The 26253-nt window shown below is 34.3% G+C and overlaps 1 protein-coding gene and 1 pseudogene across 7 annotated transcripts in view; one reads left to right on the top strand and one right to left on the bottom strand.

Annotated features, from left to right (window-relative positions):
• The window catches only part of CNOT1 (CCR4-NOT transcription complex subunit 1), an 81683-nt gene that overhangs the window by 21434 nt on the left and 33996 nt on the right, over positions 1–26253 (top strand). For all 7 annotated transcript variants that reach the window (XM_039888851.1, XM_039888852.1, XM_039888857.1 and 4 more), the window contains 14 exons: positions 5174–5281; positions 6077–6175; positions 6620–6688; positions 6782–6836; positions 7297–7500; positions 8715–8883; positions 9881–10007; positions 10149–10259; positions 12506–12676; positions 13065–13192; positions 15200–15440; positions 16986–17105; positions 17874–17996; positions 18192–18343. In XM_039888851.1, coding sequence (XP_039744785.1) covers positions 5174–5281; positions 6077–6175; positions 6620–6688; positions 6782–6836; positions 7297–7500; positions 8715–8883; positions 9881–10007; positions 10149–10259; positions 12506–12676; positions 13065–13192; positions 15200–15440; positions 16986–17105; positions 17874–17996; positions 18192–18343 — 1877 coding nt within the window. The remainder of the gene's footprint in view (positions 1–5173; positions 5282–6076; positions 6176–6619; positions 6689–6781; positions 6837–7296; positions 7501–8714; positions 8884–9880; positions 10008–10148; positions 10260–12505; positions 12677–13064; positions 13193–15199; positions 15441–16985; positions 17106–17873; positions 17997–18191; positions 18344–26253) is intronic.
• Positions 881–999, bottom strand: LOC120581075 (uncharacterized; annotated as a pseudogene).

The raw sequence follows: 26253 nt of genomic DNA, 5'->3' as shown, positions 1-26253 counted from the left end.
TTTCATCACCCTGAAAAAGAAACACCTCAGTCCATTAGCAGTTGCCGTTTCTCTCCAGCCCCTGGCAACTACTAATTTACTTTCTACTTTCACAGATTTGGACATTTTATATAAGTGGAATCATATGTGGCCTTTTGTCCTGTCTTTCATTTAGCATGTTTTCAACGTTTATCTGTGTTGGAGCATGTGTTAGTGCTTCCTTCCTTTTTGTGGCTGAATAATAGTCCATTGTGTGGGAATTCCACATTTTATCCATCAATGGGATGTTTAGGTTTGTTTCCACTTTTTAGCTATTCGTTTACAAGTTTTTGGGTGGATGTTTGTTTTCAGTTTGGGTTGTAACTTTCTGAGGAACTGCATCACTGCATCACTTTTCATTCCCACCTGCAGTGTGTGAGGATTCCAATTTTTCCTTATCCTCACTCACTCATTACTACATGTCTTTTTGCTTTTAGCCATTCTAGTGAGTGTGAAACTGGTATCATTGTGGTTTTGATTTATAGATAGTAATTTTGAGCATCTTTTCATGTGCTTATTTATGTATCTTTGAGGAAATGTCCACTCAAATTCTTTGCTCCCCACCCCTTAGTCTTTTAAAACTATTGTTCTCGAGTGGTTTTTGACTTGTAGAGCATTTTATTCAATCTTTATGAAAGTCAGCAGTTAAATAGTATACTACAGGTGATTTTACCCCTTTTCTATTTTAAAATCAAATGGAGTATCAGAATTGTATATATTGTTAAATTATTATAACTTATTAGCTGTGTGACCTGAGTAATTTTTTTTTTAATTTTTGTTTTTTAGATGAGGCAACCCTTGGTTGACCTCACAGATCGCAAGGACTTTGTCAGTTTACAATCCCTTATTTTTTTATTTTTTATGCCTACAGCGCCTAGTCTTCCTAGGTGGTCTCTCATCCAAGTACTAACCAGGCCAGACCCTGCTTAGCTTCCGGAATCAGATGGGATCAGGCTTGTTCAGGAGAGCTTGGCCATAGACCCTGAGTAACTTCTTTGAACCTTATTTTCCTCATCTGCAAAATAAGAATAAAAATAATAAAATTTGACATCTTGTTAGGATTAAATGAAGTTAAGTAGGACATCTAACAGTTCCTGTTTATAAATTTAAAAAAAATATGGCTGGTTCTCCAACCTTTACAGTATAAATTAGAGTTATTATATAAGGTAGGTAGTACACAAGTACAAACCTGTAAATGAAATAGATGCCTAATTATTGTAATTTGAGCTAAATAATTATTTGAGCTAAACCTAAGAATTGAGAAGGCTTGTATAGGAACCTATTTTGAGGGGAATATGTGTGTGCTTAAGAGTTGTGGTTTAATTTTATTTTTAAAATAGATAATATATTAACCTGATTAATCCCAGCTGTGCATTTTTCCTACCCACAGGCAACCAATGTTAGCTATTTCATAACTGTTCTTTAAAGATCTGCATATAGAAAACAAGGAAATATTTACAAGTTTTTTATCGTGGCGTATGATGTATACTGTTCTGCATCTTGATTTTTTTTTTTTTACCAGTCTGTCTTGGAAATCATTCCTTATCCATGCATGAAACATTTCTTCATTCTTTTAAGGATGCATAGTAAACCATTGTATGGATGAATCATAATTTACTATTGATGGACATTTAGGTTATATAAGTTTGGGTTTGTTTTTTTTTCTATTGACAATACTGTTATAAGGTGGTTTCTTGCATGTATGTGTCAGTATATTTGTAGGATAGAAACCTAGAAATTCAAGCTTGGGCAACTCTTCTGCTCTGCTTTCTAATGGAAAAGCTCAAGTCTTAGAATTATCTAGAACCTATGTGATTTTTTTTCACTTCACATAGTACTCTTTCTGTGGTACTTTGAAGTATCTGCTGTGTATGCATAAGGAGTTTATTGCATTTGATGCTACTCTGATGAATTACAGTGCTTAAGTTCATTTGTTCTGTTAACCTAAAAATAAAGGTCTAAGAAAGAGGTAATCATTTGTTCATCAGAAAAGAAGGGCTATTAGGGAAGTACTGATTGAGGCAGAAACCCACATAGTGTTCTGATTAGGAAACAAAGGTAAGGGGTATTTATGGGAAAGGAAAGGGGGACAGTTACATTAATAGAAGGAAGGAATGTCTTTTGGTCCAGATAAGCTAACTTCTCCTGCCTGCATCTACTCCTAACCTCAGTATCCCTATGAATTTTCCTTTAATTAGAGTTTATTAACCTCACGTGTATGTTGTAGTATTGATTATTCTGCATCAGTCTTGAGCTACAGCATAACTTTCAATCTTCCAATTCAAGTCTTTATTTCAGGGATATTTTTGTTGTTTTCTTTAAATGTTTTTCATTTCTTGTGGATTGAGGTATATTGATTATTAGGTGTTTATAGTCTCTATAAGATTGTTGCCTTATGTTTCTTTCCTAAGCACTGCAAGATTGCTTTCATTTTCTTCTGTTATCTTGTCTTTGAACCAGTGTTATACCTTTTTGAAGACTTTTCCCCTTAAAAAACAAAACAGTTTTGTAATTATTTTGAGGGTATGGAATACTATTTGTCTGAACTCTTCTGTTTGCTTATTTGGGTAAGTTCTTTCAAATGTATGTTCTTAACCTGTTTTGTTTGTTTCTTTGCTCTGTTTATTTTATAGTTTTTTTCAAATAGGTCCCACGCTGACTGGATTTTTGCTCATTTTTAAATCAGATCATTATAGAAATACTGTAGAATGCCTTTGACATACTTTATTTTTAATAGCCTAAAGATTTTACTATCAGATTGTAAGGCTTTGAATTATTTTATTGGTCTCCCCTGCTCAGTGAGTGGAATGGTATGAATTTTAAGTAACAATGTATAGGGCTTATTAATCTTATGAGATCTATAAAATCTTATTTCAGCATCTTTGCAATCCATGATCATGTTCTTAAAATGCCATTTTAGTTTTTAGAAGAAAAAACAGTTCTTAATGAATGGGAATAGCGTGATGTCACAGAAGGCATATTCCATTCACCTAGTAGCCATAGAATACACTTTTGGATCCTACCACCAGCCAGCAAATTGTGTGTGGCATTTGTCTTTAATGACTGCAACCTTGTTTTCAAAACAAAACAAAACACCAAAAAACCTTAATTTAAAATAACCTGGTATTATTTATCACTATGTATTAGGGTTGTAGTGAATACTGAGAGCCTATAAAGGCAATTGTAAAATTATAAAATACTACAGAAATAAATGTAAAGGATAAGATATTTGTAAAATGTCACTGATCCTATTTAAAATGAAAAATTTTTTTTTGGCCATTGACAGACTAATGGAATGTGTTCCATTCTTTAGGTTGGTTTAACAGTGCCAGTTAAATCAGTACGTTCATTAACCATGATCTGGTATCCTGATTCCCTCTGTCATTCTTCCTCAAATGCTGTTCCTCCAGTTCTATCTGTAGTTGTTGCCTCGATATTTTAAATCTCAGCTTACATATTATGTCTTTAGGGAAGATCTCTCTGAGGTACCACATCTCTCTCATCAGTACACACACACACCCCGGCTTTATTTTCTCTAGACAACAGTTAATATATCAGAAATTCTTGGCTTGTACTTTTCTTCTCCCACGAAAATGTACTTTATGAGATCTGTGGAACCCCATTGGCCTCCTCTACTGCTGTATTTGCTTATGTCTTGAGTGGTGTCTAGAATATACTCAAATATATGTTAAGCCAGCTACTTTTGCTCTTGAGGGTGAAGTCTAGTTGGTTGGAGCATAAGTAATTCTGTTTTTAATTTGAATTGACTCTTTAAGTTGTCTTTAGTATTGCAGGGAATAGGAAAATATAATCTCTGTCTCTAAAAATTTAAGGAATGATAAAAACTCACAAAATCAACACATTAGGTTCACAGTAATCTTTAGGGTTGAAGAGGTTCTTACCTGATTATGTAGATTTTTAACTTTAAGATGTCTGTGTGACAATGTAGGAATTGGTTTTATTTAACATTTTATTTAACATTTTATGGATGGGGAAAACTGAAATAAGTTAACTTAGCCAGCTGTCACATAGTTGCCATGATGCAATGGAAAGAGCATACATAGACTTTGGAGTTGGACTGTGAATCCAGATTCCTCAGTTCACAGACGATTGGATTTTAGGCTCATAGAGTCTGGTTTAAGTGTCCACCTCTTCATCTATAAAACGGGAGTCATTTTTGGCAAGGTTGTTGAAGATTAAACCAAGGAAGCTTAGTATCATATTTAGCCCAAAGTATTTGGGCTAAACTATGTAACTTTATTAAATAGTTAAATATTTATTACACTATATTAATGTAGCATTTAATAAGTAAATGATTATTCTGTACAAACTGCTACCCTGTTTTCTAGACAGGATGTAAAGAAGTGAACGCAACTGCACAAATTCCCTGTTTTCATATGCAACTTAGAAGTCTAGTGAAGAACAGAGAAAATAAACACGATCAGGTGGCGTTAAGTACTATGGAGAATGGTAAAGCAGGATAAGGGATCATGTTGATATTTTAGGGAGGCTAGTTATGAAAGGCCTCATTGACGAGTAGAAAACTAAAGGAAGTGAAAGAACAAATGTGTAGATATCTGGAGCTTTCCAGTTAGAGGGAGTAGGAAGTACAAACATGGGTAAATTGGAAGCACAGTGAGAAACTAATGGAGCTCAGGGGCAGCTTCTAAGTACTGAAGTCAGACCAGTTCCTTTAGGGCCTTGCCATATAGACTATGATAAAGAGTCACAGTTGTGTTAGATTTCAGGTTACATTTTTAGGGTAAGAATAATGCATAGAAATAGTGATGCTGTTATAAATAAGTCTTATTTGTTGTAAAATTGTTGCATTGCAACTTAAAAAGTATTATTACTACATGTCATTTATGCTAGTTGCTGTTTTTAGTGTAGATGTTGACCATAGCACAGTTATGTGGCCTATTTACTGGTAGTTTTTTTCTTCAGCACTTCCATGATAGCAACTGAAGGAAACATTTTAGAAGTACTTAATTATAAAATATTGGTACCCCCATTTCAGTAATTTCTATAACTCTTATTCCAAAGTGAACTATTAATGTAACTTAAGGATCTAGAAAATTTGCCCTAGAGCTTGATTTAAAAAAAAAAAAAACTCCCTTAATGTTGAGTACAAACTCTCATTTTTGGTTTTTTTTAGATTGTGAATCGGCACGGTCCTGAGGCAGACAGGCATTTATTACGCTGCCTATTTTCGCATGTGGATTTCAGTGGCGATGGTAAAAGCAGTGGCAAAGATTTTCATCAGGTATTTGGGGCTTTCTGAGTTTATGTTCACTTAGATCTAATTAATTACATTTTAGGCGTAGTGTATGTAGCAAACAACATATACAGACAGCATCCAGAAATGATCTTAGCAGAATGGCCAAAAGGTATCTGGACTCTCCCCCTTTTTTTGGCCTTCCTTTCTGCATGGCTCCAGACCATTACAGATATCTACCTAGTTCAGGCTTAGAGAGCTGGGATTCAGACCTGCCTCAAGGAAGCAGAAATGTGGAGGAATTCTGCTTAACAAGTAAGTGAGGCAAAGGGGAGATCTCTCGTCTTAGATTGAGTTTCTGTGGATTAATTCTCAATCTGGTAACAGTTCGTCCTGTTATTCCTTATAGTTATCTTGTCAGTGGACTCTGTTCTGTAGAGCAGTGATCCTCAACCTTTTTGGCACCAGGGACCAGTGCTCCTATGAGAATCTAATGGCTAATGATCTGAGATGGAGCCGAGGTGGTGATGCTAGCTAGCACTGGGGAGCTGCTGAAAATAGGGATGAAGCTTCGCTGGCTTGCTGGCCACTTATCTCCTGCTGTGTGGCCCAGTTCCTAATAGGCCACAGTCCTGTACTGGGACCCCTGCTGTAGTGGTTTTGGTTTGGTTTAAACTTGTTGCTAATAGACTAAGTACTTTAAATGGGATTTTTAAAGAGCTGCTTTTGATAATGTAGAAACAATATATAATGTTGGATTACACTTTAATATTCTCAGCACCTCTTTCTATTTTTGCTAATGACTGTGTTAGTACTAATGAAAGTTCATTTTTATTTTTGAAGACTCAGTTTCTGATTCAGGAGTGTGCGTCGCTGATTACAAAGCCAAATTTTATCTCCACGCTGTCCTATGCCATTGATAATCCATTGCACTATCAGAAGGTTGGTATTGCTTTTATCTTTAGTAGTCCTAAGAATGTGATCTCTTATTTGGCTGGCTGGCTGGCTGTCTTTTTTCCTTCCTTCCCTTTCTTCACTTCTCCCCTCCCCTCTCCTCCCCTCCCTCCCTTCCTTCTTTCTTATTAGGCTTTCTAAAAATGCTTTAAACCTTGATCTCATAATGTCATGTTTTAATTTTAAAATTTCAAGTAGTTATATATTTTTTTTTATAGCTTTCTAACAAAATCAAGTTAGTTTGATGATAGAGTCTGACCTAAACTACAAGCATGTGAAGGTTTAAGCTTGTTAGGCCACAGCTCTAGGATATGGTGTGTTGTTTTTAGTAGTAGTACAGAATTGTCACTAATTGAGTGAACAGATGCTTTTGTAAACTTTCTGAACATTTTAATTTCTTCCTGTTTTAAAATAAAGTTTGGTTCGTTTCAGAGTTTAAAGCCTGCACCCCACTTATTTGCCCAGCTGAGTAAAGTTCTCAAGTTAAGCAAAGTACAAGAGGTAAGTGATTTAACAAAAGAGAGATACAGGCAAAATTAAAATTAAAAATAGCTGTTTGACTCTTTTGATCAATCTAACCCGTCCTTATTTCAGGTAATTTTTGGCCTTGCCCTCTTGAATTCTTCCAGCTCAGATCTCAGAGGTTTTGGTAAGTTCATTTTCCCCTGAAGATCCTATAGATTCTTTAAAGTCCATGGATTTTTTGAATCTTAAAACTCCATAGTTTTAGATTTAGAAAATATAGATAATCTAAGATCAGTTTTTGGGTCTCGTATGTATGACAAAGACATGTAGTATAAAATTTACCTTCATAACCATTTTTAAATATCATACCGTTCACTAGTGTTAACTATGTTCACATGTCTGGGATTTCTTTATCTTGTAAATCCGAGATACTCTACCCCATAAAACAACACTCTGTTTCCCTCTGCCCCAACCCCTGGAAATTGGTCCCTTGTTTTATACCTACCTCTTTGAGCTGTGAAAACTTTAGGGGGCAAAGGGTGAGTTGGTGAATGAGAACGATGTTATCTATATTTTGATGGTATGTGACTTTTTACCTATTGTGCAAAAAATAACTTGTGGTTTTTGGCTTATCTGACTTCTAGCTGCCCAGTTTATCAAACAGAAGCTTCCAGATCTTCTGCGTTCTTACATTGACGCAGACGTCAGTGGAAATCAAGAAGGTGGCTTCCAAGATATAGCCATAGAGGTCCTACACCTCCTCCTCTCCCATCTCCTTTTTGGGCAGAAGGGAGCCTTTGGAGTTGGACAGGAGCAGATAGACGCTTTCCTTAAGACGCTGCGCAGAGGTAAAGGAGTGTCTATATGATTTCACTTATATGTGAAATCTAAGAAACAAAAAGAACAAACTAATAAAAAACAGACTCACAAATACAGAAGACAATCTGCTGATGGCCAGAGGGGAGGGGATTTGCGGGGCTGGAAGAATGGAATTAAGGGTGAAAGAAGTACAAATTAGTAGTTGATAGATGGTCACAGGGATGGTGAACATAGCATAGGGAATGCAGTCAGTATTAATGTAATGGGCTAGGTGGAGAGCCAGAGGAGAGAAAGAACAATTAGGGGGATTTTTTTATAAACTATATAAATGTCTAACCATCTAACCAATGTACTGTGTACTTGAAACTAATAAAATAAAAAGGAATGTCTGTAGCCTACAAAAGGTGATTTCTTTGAGTGAACACAAATACAACAAAGAGTTTAGAATATAAGTGAAGATAGTGATTTGCCTTTCTGTTCTTAAGTTGATAATCTTTAAGAAAAAGTATAATGTAAAGTGATGAAAACCTCATCATTGAAAAGGTATAAAATGCATAATCTTGTTAAATACAATCTCAATTTTAAGATGTAGCATATTTTCATGTAGTCTTTTATCCCCCTTAGGGAGACAGAGACCACATTATTGTGGCATGCTCTGATTTTCAGTTTAAAAAATTAGTCACTTTTGATATGCCCACTTTAACTCCTTGGCTGCTGGCATGGTTATTCTAGGATTACTCCTGTTTGTGTTGCCATTCTTCTTTCCTCTGACCCTTCTTTTAGAGAGATAAGTAGTCTTTTTAAAATAATTCTTTGATAGTGAATTGCCTCTATTCATTTTCACTGTTATTTTTGTTTAATTTTAATGTTCTCAGTGATAGGAAGTTTTCCACTTGTCACTGAAATAGACTGTGAATTGTTTGTTTTCTGATGCCATCCTCGTATTGGAATGGATAGCCCTATTGTGAAAATTTAAAGTAATATTTAGGGTATGAATTGGTCAGTAGATACCGGAATCCCAATATACAAAGTCAGAAATATACTTGAGCAATTTCTGTGATATAAAAACATTCAAATTTTGGAATTGATGTTGAAGTCATAACTTGGGCTAGCTGGAGTGGAAAAACTGAATAAACTTTGCTTTGAGTATGAACTTGTGGAACAAGGTTCGAGGGGTGTTTACAGTAAAAGAAGATGGTTTTAAATCAGTATAGCACTTATAATCATTTTTTTCCTTCTTCAGATTTTCCCCAGGAACGCTGTCCTGTGGTGCTTGCACCACTTTTATACCCTGAAAAACGGGACATTCTAATGGACAGGATCCTGCCTGATTCTGGAGGGGTAGCTAAAACCATGATGGAGAGCTCTTTGGCTGATTTTATGCAAGAAGTAGGCTATGGCTTTTGTGCAAGGTTGGTATCAAGATGTATTAAACGCTGATTACCTTTGTGTCAAGCACAATGTAATTCTTTAAAGTAAGTTCCCAAGATTCCATAATGTGTTGCCATCTTTTCCTCTGAGGAATTTTGCTTTTAAAGTTAATCTTCCGCATACTTGTTTGGAAGCTATAAATATCCTAGTGGCTAAATTTCTATCTCTTCGTCCTCCTCAGTTTCTCAAATTTAGGCATCAGAGGTTCCTAGCTGAGTTGCCAGAATAGGTATTTTTAGCTTTGTCGGGGATAGGGTAGACAGTAGTATTGACGGAGGTGTTTTTTCCTCCCTGCCCCCACCTGCACTTTCCTCACTGTACCATCATCATCTACCACCTTCCTTTTCTTCTTTTTTTATATCCTGCCTGTTGCATCTTCCAGGGGCACAAAGGAAATTGTTTTACCATGCTGCTAGTACTTAATGACTGTGATATAGTGGATTGCTAATATTTTTGTGAGAGTTATTAAGTGCATTAATGTACTTTACTTTGACTGTAAATATAACTTAATGTTTTTAAAACTCCTATAAAGCACATTTCCACTCACGTTAGAAAGTGTATTTGTTGTGTGTGTATTTTTGTGACTGGAATAAAACTCTTGTTTAATTGTCAAGATGCAAAGTGAAAAATTAGGATGCATTTTCAAGGCTTTGTACATATCAGAATAATCAAATTCACCTTGAATATTAGTATTTTAAAGAGTAATTTGATTCCTACTAAAGACCAAAGAGGATAATCTCATTTGTCTTTATGAAAGATATTATTTTTGGCTTGTATTTTCTTTGTTGAGCTTTTAAACTTTTTCCATTCAGTTAAGTAGGTAGTTTTTACATTCCTAGGTATATAAAAGTAACAAGTGAAATTTTATTCTGCCTATATTAGTAAAACTAGGATTTCACTCAAGGGCCCTTTTATATTGTTTCTTAACCTTGGTATTTACGGTGGTATTGTTTTTCTGAAGTTAAATTTCTGTTTCAGTATTGAAGAATGTCGCAATATAATCATGCAATTTGGTGTTCGGGAAGTCACAGCTGCCCAGGTTGCAAGGGTTTTGGGAATGATGGCTCGAACTCATTCAGGATTAACAGATGGAATTCCATTACAGGTAAGTGTAGCAATCAGCTATTTTCCAACATGAATGAAGCCCCCACTCTTTATTAATAAAATTATAGTATGATTATTCTACCAACCAGAACTGAACACATTAAGTAGTCAGGGTGGTTTAATTCAAATTTTACTTCTACAGAGTATCTCTGCTCCTGGCAGTGGGATCTGGAGTGATGGAAAAGATAAAAGTGATGGAGCACAGGCACACACGTGGAATGTAGAAGTCTTGATTGATGTTCTCAAAGAACTGGTGAGTACATGTAATTATGTTTTTACATTCATTTACATATTAGTATGATGTAGCCCACAGAAAGTATTTTTAGTGAATAAAATACCCATTGGAATGAGAGCAGCAACGGTTTTTAATTTTGCTTTCACTGGCTCAAAAGTAATGGAGTATCATACTTATGTACTAGAAATAGTACATAATGAAATTTCAGGTTTGTTCTTTTGGAATTATTGATATGTAATTCTGAGTGGGCACTGCTGAGGTGATTTGGTGGAATGTTGGTGTGTGGTTTTTTTGGAGGGACCAATTTGTTGGAAAGTAATGATTATGTGAGGAATTGTAGAGGAGAAAGGAGGCCTCTGAATGTTTTCTGGAAGGTGCAATAAAAATCTTGCCATACTTGCTTATGGTGGATAGGGATGGTAAAAATCCATACTTATCTATCCACAAACGAAGTAATCGTCCTCCAAGTAAACAAATTAACCTCTTCTAAAATACTGAAATACTTAAAACATAAAAGAATGAAACTTTTAGATATTAAAAGAGGGGGATGAAGTTTAGTTAGTGAGAGAATAGTCAAGATGTAATACCTTTAGTCTTGTTCATAAAGTGTCAAGGAACAAAACACAACATTTGAATAAAGACCATATATACATACTTATGACATTCTTTGTAAAATGTCAGGTCGTATATTTATCGCATTTCTTAATTTCAGTTTTTCATATTTGTAACATACAAGTAAAAATCAAGTTATAGAAAATAATGCTGTTCTCTGTATGACCTTACTACTGAATTCAGTGGGTTTTCTTTTTATTTTTTCTTAATAGTAGATAAATTTATAGTGTTCAAATCTATTCTCCTTAAGTAATGGTGGGGAAAAAATAATACTTTATTATGGCGGAAAATTTGGAAAGTGAAAAAAGAAAAAACTGCAGATAATCAGTTTTTATCCTATGGTTTTTTTTTTATCCTGTGGTTGTCTTGCAGAAGTGAAAACATGCCCTTTTTACTCAGTAGTTTCATCTTATTTTTTTGCCCTATTGAAAATACTCTTTTTTAAAATCACAGACAAGGATCGTATTCCTTGTTACTGGAAGCTATTTTGTTCTGATTTCAGAGAGTGTAAAAGGCACTGTGGGTCTCAACAATTGAGCCATTAACCTTATTCTTTCTTTTTATTCTTGTATATTAGAGTTTTCTATACATTTTCTTTAAGGCAGGGATCAGAAGACAATTTCAGGTACATGCTAGGTCAGTAATTTAGTTTTTTCTTTGATTGCACACCAAAGATGGGAGGAGGAAATGAGAGGGGTGTGCCTGTGGATTTATCAAACTTGTCTCTGTCTAGGATAATGGTATTTAACAGTAGATGTATGGTTCTATGCTGTCACAGTCATTTTTGAATCAAATTTTAGAAAGAAAAAAATTTTTTTTTCCTAAACATCATTGCCTCAGAGCAAATGTTAACTGTTGCCTTAGAGACAGTGAATACCTCGTATGAAGTTTGTTCTTTGTACTATATACAAAGCAAGTACTGAAGCCTCATGGCTTAAAAGGAGTCACCTTCAAGGAAACCTAAACTGGCTGTGATACTTTAGTCGAAGATTTAAATACAAAGTGTGCATACCTTTTTCCTTTCAAGCATAAAATATACTTATTACTTTACAGAATGTTTGGTAAGTTATTTTCTGTAAACTTGTTTCCTTTGTTTAAAGTTTCCTTAAGTTTCATGCTTTTTTGATCATCTTCATAGAACATTTTTCAAATGGAATTTTCATTCATTTTGATATAAAGAATCTAGACAGCTTTTCCTAAGGCATAAATTGGTATGCTTTTAGGGGAGATCTTTGGGTCATTAAGAACGGTGTTTGGTATAATCGATTTATTTTTGTCCTTTGTTCCAAGGTAGTAGAATCTTGTTGTAAAGACAAGAGGGCACTAAGTTACACTTTTTTTTTTGCCTTATTGGGATGGCAGTGTTCATTGGACCAGGTGGGGGAAGAGAGAGTTCTTACTTACTTATCTTCTCATACCTTTAGAAGTATGTTTTGAACTGAAAGATTGGAGTATGTTGGCTAGTAGAGCCAGTTTATTTTGAATATTAAGTACTTACCTTTCTAAGTGTCTTTGGAAATGCCAGAAGGTTCAGACAATTTAAGCTGATAATTAGAGCATTTGCTTGAACTTCAAATTTAATTTTCTTTGGATAAAGTATCAAAATATGTACACTTTTGTTCATTCAACTTTGAAATGCTTTTCTTTTTTAGAACCCGAGTTTGAATTTCAAGGAAGTAACTTATGAACTGGACCATCCTGGATTTCAAATTCGTGACAGTAAAGGACTTCATAATGTGGTTTATGGCATTCAAAGGGGTCTGGGAATGGAAGTGTTCCCAGTAGACCTCATATATAGACCTTGGAAACATGCAGAAGGCCAGGTAAATGAATGGTGTTTAGCTATAGAAGGAGAACAAAATAATGACTTATTCTTTGTATGGTGCCATTTATCCATTGATTAAAATACTCTTTTAAAGTAGGTTTTGTTTTGCATGGCCCAAAAGGAGAAATTCAAAAATTTTGAAGGAACATTATAGTTTAGTAATAGACTCAGTCGAAGTATAGCTATCAAACTGTTCAATATTTGTTTCCAAGGCCTTCTCATCATGTACCTTTCATCTATCTGAATTGTCTGTGGTTTTGAAAGAGCAAATAATTATAAGATTTTAAAAGGAAATTGTCATTTAGCCTAATGAAAATGTTTCAGATTTGTATAGTATTCACAGTCATTTATGGTTTATAAGTAAGGACTTACTTTCCTTGTTTCAGCTCTCCTTCATTCAGCATTCCCTTATAAATCCAGAGATCTTCTGTTTTGCTGACTATCCCTGTCATACTGTTGCCACTGATATTCTGAAAGCACCACCAGAGGATGACAATCGAGAAATTGCCACATGGTAAGCACATTCATCTAGCTTTTCTTGAAATGTCACTTCTACTTTTTTGAAATAAAAATAGTGAGCAACTACATAGTTAAAAGGTTTAAATGAAACAGTATTTTTAGTGAGCCCAGATACTTTAAATATTTATAGAGGGGTGTGGTGGATAAGAATCTATTTTTAGTCCCTTTATCACTAGATTATTACGTCTCTCCATATGTAAGGTCTGCTTTAGATAGTTTTTGAAACTATCAAACGTTGGAAGGAGGTTCCTATGTCTCCTTTAGAGTTAAATACCTTTCTTCTCTGTAGATTTACTTGTTTGTATATGTGTGAGTAGCTCAAATGGCCAACCCATCAAATCTCATACTTTCAGCTAATTACCTAGTTTCTCTTAAGTTCCACTTCCAAGTTTCTGAGGGAGAATCTGACTCTGGCCCAATAGGTTTCTCCTGGAACTCTGATCACTTCTCTCTGGGGATGTGAGGTAAGGATGGTTAAAGTCCTTCCATTATTGAGATACACACATGGCTATAGGGAGGGGGCATGGGCTGGATTGGTCCCCAAAGGCATTTACTTTATAATGTTTCACTTTTTCTAACCATATTCTCCTGGGACACTTTTCTAACATATAGGAGATTATTGTCTTAATTTTTTTGGCTGTGGGTGGTAGTTTTATGGCAGTTTATTAAAGCCTGTTAGATATTGCCAGATGTCCTAAAGCAAAGAATGGCAAACTTTTCCTGTGAACTTAGTTAACATCTAGCTTTGTAGGCCGATACTCTCTGTAGCAACTACTTAACTCTTTTATTGTAGCACAATATAAATATGGGTGTGGTTGTTTTCCAACAAAAAGTTATTAACAAAAACAGTGAGTTGCATTTGCCCTGTGGATGTAGTTTGCTGATCCCTGTTCTTCACAGTTGTTTGTTCTAAAGTGTGTCCTTTTCCCAGGTGCTAGTTAACGTTGAATCTGCAGGCTTGATTGATTTTTTCCCCTGTTAAGTCTTGTATATAGCAGTATATCTTTTTGATTTTAACAGGTAAAGACCTCTTTCTGCTTTATGAAACTGGAAGTCATATCACATTAACAGTTTGTTAATATAGCTTGACTTTCAGGTTTTCCTGATTGTCTCAAAAATGTCTTTTAATGTTTTTGAATAATTGAGAGTCCAGACACAGATCCACCTAATTACTTTTATTCTGTAAATTTCCTTCTCTTTTTTAATATAATTTTTGTCATTGATTTGATGGAGAAATAGGATCATTTATCCTTTAGTCTTCGTCATGACATGGGGTATTTGTTTTCTCATGGGGTTTGATTTGATCTCTGTCCCTATAGTTTTCATGTATTAAGGATAGAGTAAGATCTTGAGGCTTGATTAAATCAAGTCAACCACATTCAGCTGTCTGGGGCAAGAATGATTCACAGGGAGTGCTGTGAATTTCTGAACATGAGTGACATTAGGAGTCAACTAGGTTATAACTTAGATTACCCAAAGTAAGTAGTCAGGCTGTATTTTTGTGTAGAATTTTTCTTATTTATAAATTAGGTTTCTGTTCTGGATTTTTTTCCCCTTTATTTATTTAAACATTTTTTACATTTTTTTTTTAGTTGAAGAAATGATTTTAAAATTTCCTCCCGTCTGCCTCCCTTCTCCCTCATTCTCCCTATGTTTTAGATTTTTGACAATCTAAAATCTTTGATGTTACTGGTTTTTATTTTTCACACTAATCGCAAAAATATTTGATGATATCTTTTTGGTAAGGAGAATCCATGATTATGCAAATGATCAGTGGTGTCTACTCTCCTTCACCACTTTTTGTAAATTTGGACTGCCTTTGAAATTAGCCTGATAACATAGCAGCGTATTTTTTTGAGATGAACAGCACCAATTCAAATGTTTTTGAAATATTAAAATATGACAACAGCTTGATTTTATCTTGATAGCTGGTATCACTTATTTGGAAAGTGAGTTTTCTATACGTAGATGTCATTGATGGAGTGTCTTCCATTCTTGTTAGGAAGAGCTTGGATTTGATTGAATCTCTACTGAGGCTCGCAGAGGTGGGGCAATATGAGCAAGTCAAACAGCTCTTCAGCTTTCCTATCAAACACTGTCCAGACATGTTGGTATTGGCCTTACTACAAATCAACACCTCCTGGCACACCTTGCGCCATGAACTCATCTCCACTCTGATGCCAATTTTCCTCGGAAACCATCCTAACTCTGCTATTATTTTGCACTATGCATGGCATGGGCAGGTAAGACATGACCATTTCTTCATTGGAGGATGTTCAGTGAGAGAAATTGTTAATCTTGGAATTATTATAGTCTGGAAAAGTCACACTTCCACAAAGCTTATTTAATCTTTTTGCATCATCTGAGTATTAAAGTATAAAAATTAAAAGAGCAAGGAGGTTAAGACAGTTTTTAAAAATTTAGTACTGTATTATGAAAGCTCTGTTTTGTTAGGGCCCTTAGTATTCTTCTGCTACCAGTAAGGAGCGTAATCATTTATCACAGAACCAGAAGATACTCATGTCATTTTTTAACAGTAAATGAGAAAAGATTACAAATCAAATTAAGTGGCATTATTTTCTGTTTTATTGAAGATCAGCATTTAAATTTTATTTTAGTTTCAGCTGATATACCATTTCAGCCCTTCTGCTTTCACCCCCTAATTTTGTAAAATGTATTTGACAAGTAAATATTTTTTTTACCCATGTACTTATTTATTTTTCTTTTAATAGCCTATATTTTTAATGACAAATGCAGAATGTTTAAGAAAAAGCAGTCCTCTTCCCCTTTACATCAGGTTCCTTTTTTGGCTACTTTTTCCTTTAATTATTCTCACAATAGTTTACATTATATACAAGTGCTTTTTAAAAAAAATCAGATAAGACTTTATTTCTAAATGAAAATTTTTAGCCTTTCCATGCCATTCATTCAGCTCTCTTCCATTTTTAGAGACTCAAATTACATGGTAGACTTATAGTTTAAAGAATGTTTAACAAACGTTTAACCAAAAGTTTGCAGCCCAGACATTCTTATGCCTTTCTCTCTACTACAGCTGTGAGGTAGAAAGGGTAGCTTGAAAGGAGTTGCACCTCCTTACTTTTGGTTGAATACTTTATCACTTGGACCTTCTAGGACAGTTACTAAAAAGCAGTTTAGATAAAGCAATAATAATTGACTTGTCACCGCTTCCATGAAAAATACTCACTAAATTACAACTAATCGTTTATATAATGAAGCTGCAAACCTTTAGATCAGTCTTCAAACTCAGGCTGTTTTCTGAGAAAAAAAGGAAATTGAATAATCATAAAAAAATGAACATTTTCATTTGTGAAAATAGATTTAGAATGTACAAACATCAATCCCAGAAATACTGATATAACACTACACTGTGTAACATGAGAGGTGGTTACCTTAAACTGTTTTGTTTTTATTTATAGACCAGTAATTTGTAACATAAGGAATTAAGGAATTATATAAACTCGATACAATCATGTTCACAGCATTCTGTTTTAATTTTGTGTTTGAAAATGCGTAGGAAGACTTTCATAGAACAAATAGCTTTGTTCAATGGCTGTAGGACCCACAGTTTAGGCTTCATTTGCAAGATGTGGAAATAACTGCTTTCCCACAAAGAATGTCACTGTAATCTCTGCTTGAGTCTTATATTGAATGTCTGCATGATAGGTCTCAATTTTACTTAAAAATAATAAGTAAAGTTAGCTTCATATTTGCAATGGTACTTATCACAATGTTGAGCAGGATTGCTATTTAGCCCTTTTTTTCCTTAGGGACAGTCTCCCTCAATCCGCCAGCTTATCATGCATGCAATGGCAGAGTGGTACATGCGAGGGGAGCAGTATGATCAGGCCAAATTGTCTCGAATACTTGATGTGGCCCAGGACTTGAAGGTGAGCTTGAAGGGACAGAATAACGTTTTTATTTATTAATGATAAAAAAAATATTTTTATGTAACGTAGCCTTAGGAATAATTCATATAACCAGCTTTTAGGTAGAATAAGTTGAGATAAGAATTTTGTCTTGTAAGTAGAAAGGGATTGGAAGCAGAGTGGTTTTAGATACGTGAAAATAAGTGGCAGAATTCATTTACATTTGATTGAATTTTGTTTGGTTTTCTGTGGTATTTGCAAAGGCTATTTTATTATAAAGCTAGTTATAATTGACCTCAGATGTGATATGGGAGATAACATTTTTTTGGGGAAACTGCTTGGGTTTCAACCTTTTTGCAAATTTCATTAATGTTATTAACAGGATCTTTTGACAAATGGCCTGACTCTTGATGTCTTTGATCACTAGGGGTATAGGCTTCTGTTACATATTTTTGCTAAATTGAGAATAAGCCTGAGTTTAGATTTGAAAAAATGGGTAAGGATTATTTTTCATGCTTGTGTCTTGTTCTGCTTCAGGTTTAGTTATTTAAAAAGCAGAGGGTAGAGTTTATCTTGAAGGTAAAGTCAGGTTGAAATGTTTGCCTTATTTTAAGTAAGGACTAATGTTACGTTGAAGGATTAAGCTGTTTAAAAAATTAAGATCAAGAAAATATTAGTAGTATATTTTATTTAGACTTGTTTGTGAAAATAAAAGTAGGAAACAGAAAATAGGACACAGAGAGAGTACTTCATTGCTTGACTTGTAATTCGAATATTCTTTTTCTTTAGGCCTTGTCAATGCTGCTAAATGGTACTCCATTTGCCTTTGTTATTGACCTTGCTGCACTTGCTTCACGTCGTGAATACCTCAAACTTGACAAGTGGCTCACAGATAAAATTCGAGAGCATGGAGTAAGCAGGATTAATCCATTTGTTACCGATTTGAAATATTGATGGCTGAAATCGCTAAAGAAAAGTAACCTTTTAAAGTGGCAATAAATATGTTGTTACATCCTGGATTTTAGTCTTTAATCTGAAATCGATTTATCTTTAATGTGAAAGCAATTAGGATCAATTTCAAATACACTGAGAGACTTTCTTTTTTAGGAGCCTTTTATCCAGGCATGCATGACTTTTTTAAAGAGACGGTGCCCTTCTATTTTGGGTGGACTCGCCCCAGAGAAAGATCAGCCCAAAAGTGCTCAACTTCCTCCAGAAACTCTGGCGACAATGTTGGCCTGTTTACAAGCTTGTGCAGGGTAAGAAGAGCATACTTGAAAAGGACCATTTAATATTGGAATTGGATTATATGAATAATTGTTGATTTGGGGAAGAGATTGAATGATTAACAGTACAGCAGTTTAAATAATCCAGTGGTTTTTAAGTTCAAAGTATAGTACCCCGTAAAATACATGTTAGATCCATTTGAGTTAATTTTTTTGTAGATAGTATATGAAAAGGTTCCAGTTACATCGTTTTGCATGTGGATGTTCAGTTGTCCCAGCACACCACTTGTCGAAAAGGCTAGTCTTTCTCTTTTGAATTGTCTTCTAAAAAGTCAGTTGCCTGTAATGTATATGTTTATTTCTGGACTTTTCAGTTCTATACCATTGGTCTATATATGTCTGTCTTTATGCCAGTTCCATGTTGTCTTGATTACTATAGCTTTTTAGTAAGTTTTGAAATTGGGAAGTGTGAGTCCTGTGACTTCTTTTTTCAAGATTGTTTTGGCTATTCTGGGTCTTTTGATTTCCTATATGAATTTTAGGATCAGCTTGTCAATTTTTGCAAAGAAATTGCAAAGAAGCACGCTGGAATTTTGTAAGGATTGTGTTGAATCTTTAGATCATTTTGGTGAATATGCTGTCTTAACAATATTGTCTTCCAATTCTTCCAAATCTTCGAATCGGAGATATTTATCCATTTATTTAGGTCTCTGATTTCTTTCAGTGATGTTTTGTCATTTTCATTGCACAAGTCTTGCACTTGTTAAATGTTTTATATAAGTCATGTCATCTCCGAAGGGAGATAAGTTTTATTTCTCCCTTTCCCACCTGGATGCTATTTCTTTTTCTTGCCTTTTTCACTACTGCGAACCTCCAGTGTATCATTGAAAGCAAGCAGCAAGAGCAAAAATCCTTGTTTTGTAGTGATTTTAGGAGGAATGTATCCGTTGTTTCAAAATTAAGTATGATGTTAGCTGTGGTTTTTTCATAGATGGCCCATCACGTTGAATTTTCCTTACCTTCTAATTCTAGTTAGTTGGTTGGTTTATTGTGAAAGCATTTTGTCATATGCTTATATCTGCATTCATTGAGATGATCATGTGGTTTTTGATTTTTATTCTGTCGATGTGGTATATTATGTTAATTGATATTTGGATGTTAAAAATCCTTGCATTCCTGGGATAAATCTCAGTGGTCTTTATACTTTTTATATGCTACTGAATTCAATTTGCTAGTATTTGGTGAGCATTTTTATGTCTGTGTTCCTAAGGGATATTGTTCTGTAGTTTTCTTGTCTTTGGTTTTGATATCTGGGTAATATTGGCCTTATACAATAACTTGATAAGTCTCTTAATTTTTTATGAGAAAGGTTGGTGTTAATTCTTATTTAAATGTTCCATAGAATTCGGCAGTGAAGCCATCTGGTCCTGGGCTTTGTATTGGGAGTAGTTTTTGATTACCAATTTATTATATCTACTTGTCATAGGCCTATTCAGATTTTTCTGTTTCTTTTTGAGTCAGTTTTGGTAATTTGTGTCTTTCTAGGAATTTGTACATTTTGTCTAGGTTATCTAATTTTTGGTATACCGTTGTTTTATACTGTATCCTTAAATCTTTCTTATTTCTGTAAGGTTGATAGTAATGTTCTCTCTTTCAGTTAAGTTATTTGAGTGTGTCTCTCTTGGTTGTTGTAGCTAAATGTTTGTCATTTTCCCCTCTCAAGGAACCAACTTTTGGGTTTGTTTTGTCTCTTTGTTTTTCTGTTCTCCATTTCATTTCATTTATTTCAGTTCTAAACTTTATTATTTTTTTTCCTTTTGCTTGTTTTGGGTTTAGTTTAAATTTTTAAAAAATTGTTAAGATGGTTAGATTTTTTTTGAGATTTTTCTTCCTAATTGGAGTGTTTATGGCTTTGAATTTGCACCTATGACATGCTTTAGGTTTAGCATTGTTTGCATTTTCATCAAAGTATTTTGTAGGTTTTTTAGACACAATGATTATAAGAATATGTTGATTGATTTCCACATATTTTTGAGTTTTCTAGTTCTCTTTTGTTACTGATTTTTAGTTTCATTACATTGTGGTAGACAAATGTACTTTATATGGATTTCGTTCTTTAAATTCATCGAGACTTGTCATAGGATCTATCCTAGAGAATTGTTCATGTGCGCTTAAGAAGGGTGTATAGCCTACTGTTGAGTAGAGTGTTCTGTATATGCCTGTTAGGTTTAGGTGGTTTATAGTGTTGTCGAAGTCTTCTCTTCCTTGTTTATCTTTTGTGTCACTCTAGCCATTGTTTTTTTAAATTGAGATATAACTGACATACAGCATTGTAAATTTAAGGTTTACTGAGTGTTGATTTGATACTTCTGTATAGTGCAATATGATTATCACTGTAGCATAACTAATACCTCTGTAAAGTCATGATCAGTTCGTAGTGAGAATAATTACGATCCAGTCACTTAATAACTTAAATTGAAGTATTTAATCCATTTACATTCAGTGTAATTGCTGATAAGGTCAGATTCATCAATGCCATTTGCTATTAGTTTCTCTGTATGTCTTGATTGTCTTTTTGCTTACTTAGTTCCATGTTCTCCATTACTGTTAAATATTTTCTGGTATATCATCTTAATTTCTTTCTTTGTTTAACTATATGTTTTTGAGGGGTTCTTTCCCCCTTTGTGGTTACCCTGGGGATTGAATTGACATTTCGATTTACAACAATCTAGTTCCATTAATAACCAACTGAATTTCAGTATGATCCAAAAATTGCCTCCTATATAGTTCTGTTCCTTTCACTGCACTGTTGTTCCCTAATTATACTTTTATACATTGTGTGCCCATCAAAAGATTTAAAAGTAAATCTAAATTTAATTGTCCTTTAAATCAAGTAGGAGATAAAAAGATTATAAAACATACATTTATACTGTGGTTTATATTTACCTACGTCCCTTTACTAGAGCTCTGCTTTTTCATATGGATTCAAGTTACGGTGTAGTGTCCTTTCGTTTCAGCCTGAAGGATTCCTTTTATTTCTTATTAAGGCCGTGCTATTAGAAATGAATTCCCTCAGTTTTGGTTTATGTGGGAATGTCTTAATTTCTTTGTATTTGGAAGATAGTTTTGTCAAATATAGGATTCCTGACTGACATTCTTTTCCTTTAATATTTTGAATAGCTATCCATTGCTTTCTGACTCCCATAGTTTCTGATAAAACAGCTGTTGTTAATTTTTTGAGGCTCCCTACTATGTGTTAAGTTGCCTCTCTTTTTGCTATTAAGGTACTCTGTCTTTTTGATTTCAGCAACTTGATTATGTTGTTTCTAGGTATGGATTCCTTTGAGTTTATATTACTTGGAATTTGTTGAGCTTATTGGATGTATAGATTAATGGTTTTCATCAAATTTGGGTAAATTTCAGTCATTATTTCAACAAATACTCTTCCTCTTTATATCTCTTTTCTCTGGGACTTTATGTGTGTGTTGGTACATTTTCTGGTGCTTTACATTTCTGTGAGTCTTTCGGCTTTTCATGTTAGATTATCTTAATTGAACTATCTTCTAGTTTGTGGATTCTTTTACCAGCTTGAATGTGCTGTTGGGAATGTCATTTCAGTTGTCATACTTTTTAACTTAAAATAATTTCTGAGGGTAGGAGGTACGGGGTGGGGGGAGGTAGATGGGGTAAAAGGAGTCAAATATGTGGTGACAGAAAGAAATCTTAACTATGGGAGGTGAACACCCAGTGTAAATATATGTATATGCCTTACTGTTAAAGAAATAATAATAATTTCTGTTGACTGCTCTATTTTGAGACATATCTTTCTCATATTTTCCTGTAGTTCTTTTGACATGTTTTTCTTTAGTTTTTTAAACATTTATCGCGTAGCTTATTTAAAGTCTTTATCTAGTAAGTCCAACATCTATTCCTCAGGGACAGTTTCTGTCGATAATGTTTTATTCCTGTGTTTGGGCTATGCTTTATTGCCTTTTTTTTCCCCACGTCCTCTGATTATTGGTTAAAAACTAGAAAGTTTAAATAATGTGGCAGTTCTTGAAATTGGATTCTCCCTCCTCCTCAGGGGTTTTTGTTTTGTTGTTCCTCTTTTTTTGTTTAGACTTTTCTGAACCAATTCTGTAGTGTCTCCATTCTTTGTCGTGTTAGGCCACTGAAGTCTGTTTGGGTAGTCCTGTGGTTTAAGGTTTTCTTAAACCTTGGAATCAGTAAGCTGCTCTTTACCTTGTGTTTCTGTATGCGTGTTGAGGCACTAAGCCTGTCACTGGACAACTGCACTTTGGCCTCCATTTCCATCTTAGGCAGAGCATACAGGTCGTCACCTTAAGGTGAGAGCTTGGGCCTTCTCAGGTCCTTTATGGATCGTGGGACTGCCACAGCTTTAGTTATTAGCATAGTCCTATCCCCAGTAAACTGTGGGAGTTTTTTAAAGCCCCACTCATAGAATTCTCAGTCCTCAAGTTTTTTTTTAAAAAGCTTTTTGCTTAGCTTACTGTTTGCTCAAACTCTTTTCTACCTCAGGCCGCTAGAAAGTTTAAATAATTACCTTAAACGTTTTCTACAAATACATGGGGAAAAGGCTGTTCTCACTGGGCCAGTACTTAGGTCAAGTAAAGACAACCTTGCCATTGTGGTCTCACAGGGAATCCTCAGACAGGTGAAACAATGACAATTCTGTGAGAATGAGGCTTTGAAGAGGTTTCAACCCACTTATGAGCCCTCTGTGTTGGCTCTCAGGCTGCTTGGCTTTCACTGATTGTGGGATGTTAGTTTTAAAGACTGCTGTGCAGCTAGCTGGAGAAGGGAGCATGTGATTAGAACAAATTAAGATGCCAGAAAACTTGCTCTTGCTATCACGATCTGACCATCTTTCTATAATAAAACTCCCTGTATTGTGGTAAGCCGTTTGGTTAATTTCCACAATTCTGAAAAAGTTGATTTTGGCAATTTTTGCCAGTTTTCTAGTTGCTTTTATGGAGGAAAGAGTATTTGGTATTCTTTACTCCACCATTTTCACATATGTCCTATATGTTTTTTTTGTAAGTTCTGAAGCCTAATAAAATGGGCACCTGTGATTCTACTTTGCATCTTAAACTGTAACATGACCAATCTTTTTGAAGCTACCCTTGTCTTCCTCTTCAATCCTGTTTTATTCTACCACCTAAATCTTAAACTTTATTTCTCCTGTCCTTTTAAAAAAATTTTTGCACATGTATGTCTCTAAACCAGTTTTCAACCAGGGATGATTAACCTCACTCAAACTTTTTTGACATTCTTTTTTGATTGTACTTGGAGAGAAGTGTGCTACTGCTATCTAGTGGGTAAAGGCTAGGGATGCTGTTAAACATCTTGAAATGCACAAGAGATTCTCCACAACAAAGAATTACCTAGTCCTGAATATTAATAGTGCAACAGTTAAGAAACCGTGCTTTGTAAGTTCTGAATGTTCTAAAACTTTTACATGTAAAGTTTTGCCTCTCACATTTATACATTTAAATCCGTTTGGAATTGAATATTAAAATTGGGTGAAATGTTCTATACTTACGTGTAAGGAGGTAGTTTAATCAACTCTGGATTTCAATTTCTTTTGTTATGTTAGAAGTAGCTGTCTTCTTGAAGAATTTAATGAAATGTATGTAAAATGTTTAGAGTTTATACTGATAAATATCAAAGTAGGAAAATTCAAATATCAAATAATTATGATTATAAATATCAAAGTAATTATGATGGATTTAGGAACTCAGTGGGTGCTTAAAAACAGTGAGGGAATATTTGAGGAACAGGATAATTACATAATTTTAAAGTGTCTACTCACAAATCAATAAAAGTTGTAACTTAAATGTGGAGAAACCTGGCGTATGCCACATTTATTTATTGATCAAAGTGATCAGCTCACTTCTACATCATGTGCCTCATTATAAAATGCACTGAGAAGAATACAATGTAACTTAACGTGATAGTCTTGCCATAAATGCATCTAAAATCTAAAATATCAGACAAACTCAAAACACGGGACATTCTATAAAAATAACTGATTTGTACTAAAGAACAAAATCAAGTTCAAGAAGGATAAATAAAAGCTGATGAAGTCTTCCTAGTTTAAAGATGCTAACGAGACATGGAAACTCAATGCAGTGGATTGGATCCTGATCCAAGGAAAAAATAGCACTGAAGGACATAAATGGGAACAATTGTGGTAATTTGGATATGGCCAAGTTTATTTTATCTGTGGTAAACTTCCTGATCTTTATTATTTTACATAGTTATATAAGAAAATGTCTCCTTATTCTTAGGAAATACATAGTGAAGTATTGAGGGATAAAAGGTACATGGTGTGTCTAACTTAAATGTTGTGGGTAGAGAACAGAAAGTGATTAAACAAATAGATTAAACAAAATGTAACTAATTGGTGAGTGAAACAGTACTGGGTGTTCCTTGTAATATTCTAATTGCTTTTAAAAGTTTGACACTGTCAAATGTTAGAAGTTTTTCCGAAATAGTAAGGAATGATGTTTTAATTTAACCATATTTATCAGTTATGAGGTAGATACCCACTTTTTTCTGTTTTAACATCTCTGAAATACGATGCATCTCATTGGTAACCTCTTACAATTAGCTGAGTTTTTTTCTTTTTGTGTAATACATAAAATAATGGTGTGGCATTTTGTATTCAACGCAGCATGCTAATTATTATCTACTACTGGTAACCCTTAACCCATGGCATAGGTGTCTTTAGAACAGTTTTTTTTTTTAATTTAAAAGGTGTTTTGTTTGGTTGGTTTTGTTTTTATGATTGGCGAAACACATAGTTTCAAAGTCAAACTCTAGAAAACAAGGTACATTCTGAGAAATCTTCCTTTGAACTTTTTGCCACTGTGTTCTAGTCTTCTATAGGTAACCATTTTCATTTGTATTTTTGGGTTATCTTTGCATTAAAAAAATACGTATGTATTTGTATCTTTCCATCTTTGTGTACAAAAGATAGTATATTAAATACTCTTAATGCACCATGCTGCTTATGTTGGATTGTATATTCTGGAGTTCATAGAATGAGAGGACTTCCTTATTCCTTTTAATTGCTGGATAGTACTCCATTGAGTAGATGCTTTGTGCCTTAGTAACCAGTCTCCTTTTTGGTGGGCATTCTGATTATTTGTATTCTGCATCACAAATAGTGTTGCAATGAACAGTGTTTTACATCTTTTATCTTTGCCATTTGGGACCACTAGAAATGGAATTGTTGGGTTAAAGGGAAATGCATGCCTAATTTTGTTAGGCATTAGAAAATTTTCCTCCATTGAAGTTGTTCATTTTGTATAATCACCAGCAGTATGTCTGTTTTCCCATTGCCTTGCTAGGGGGGGAGGATGTGCTAATCTGAAAGATGAAATATGATATCTCTGTGAAATTTTAATTATAGGAGCAGGTATTTGAACTTAGATACATAGAGGCTAGAGGGCGGTACTCGTGTAATTATATTTCAGATACCTTTAATTGTTTTTGAGCATCATTTGGAAATTAATGGCTTTACTGCTTATTGCTAAGGTAAATATGTAGACCTATACCTTTAGGAATTGACATCTCCCTTTTTTTTTTTTTTAACCAGGGTGTGTTAATATTTTTCTTCTTGCTTCATTGCTTAGGAAAACAACTTCATTCATTTATATTCATAGTCCATACTGAATCCATTTCTGTGTGTGTGTGTGTGTGTGTGTGTGTGTGTGTGTGTGTGTGTGTGTGTGGTGTGTGGTGTGTGTTGGCACAAGTAAAAATTTTGTAGATTTTGTTGTACTGATTCAATGTTGTAGAGTTTTATTTGGTACTTTAAACATCCTAGTCTCTTTTTTCCCAAATGTGAAAAAATTGTCTGATTGATTACTTTTACTTCTTAATGCCAGTAGTAAGATTTTGAATTTAGGAGGAAA

This window comes from Pteropus medius, unplaced genomic scaffold (genome assembly GCF_902729225.1).
Source record: "Pteropus medius unplaced genomic scaffold, Ma_sr-lr_union100, whole genome shotgun sequence".
Taxonomy (NCBI): Eukaryota; Metazoa; Chordata; class Mammalia; order Chiroptera; family Pteropodidae; genus Pteropus; species Pteropus medius.
This window is presented reverse-complemented; position numbering and strand designations above follow the sequence as displayed.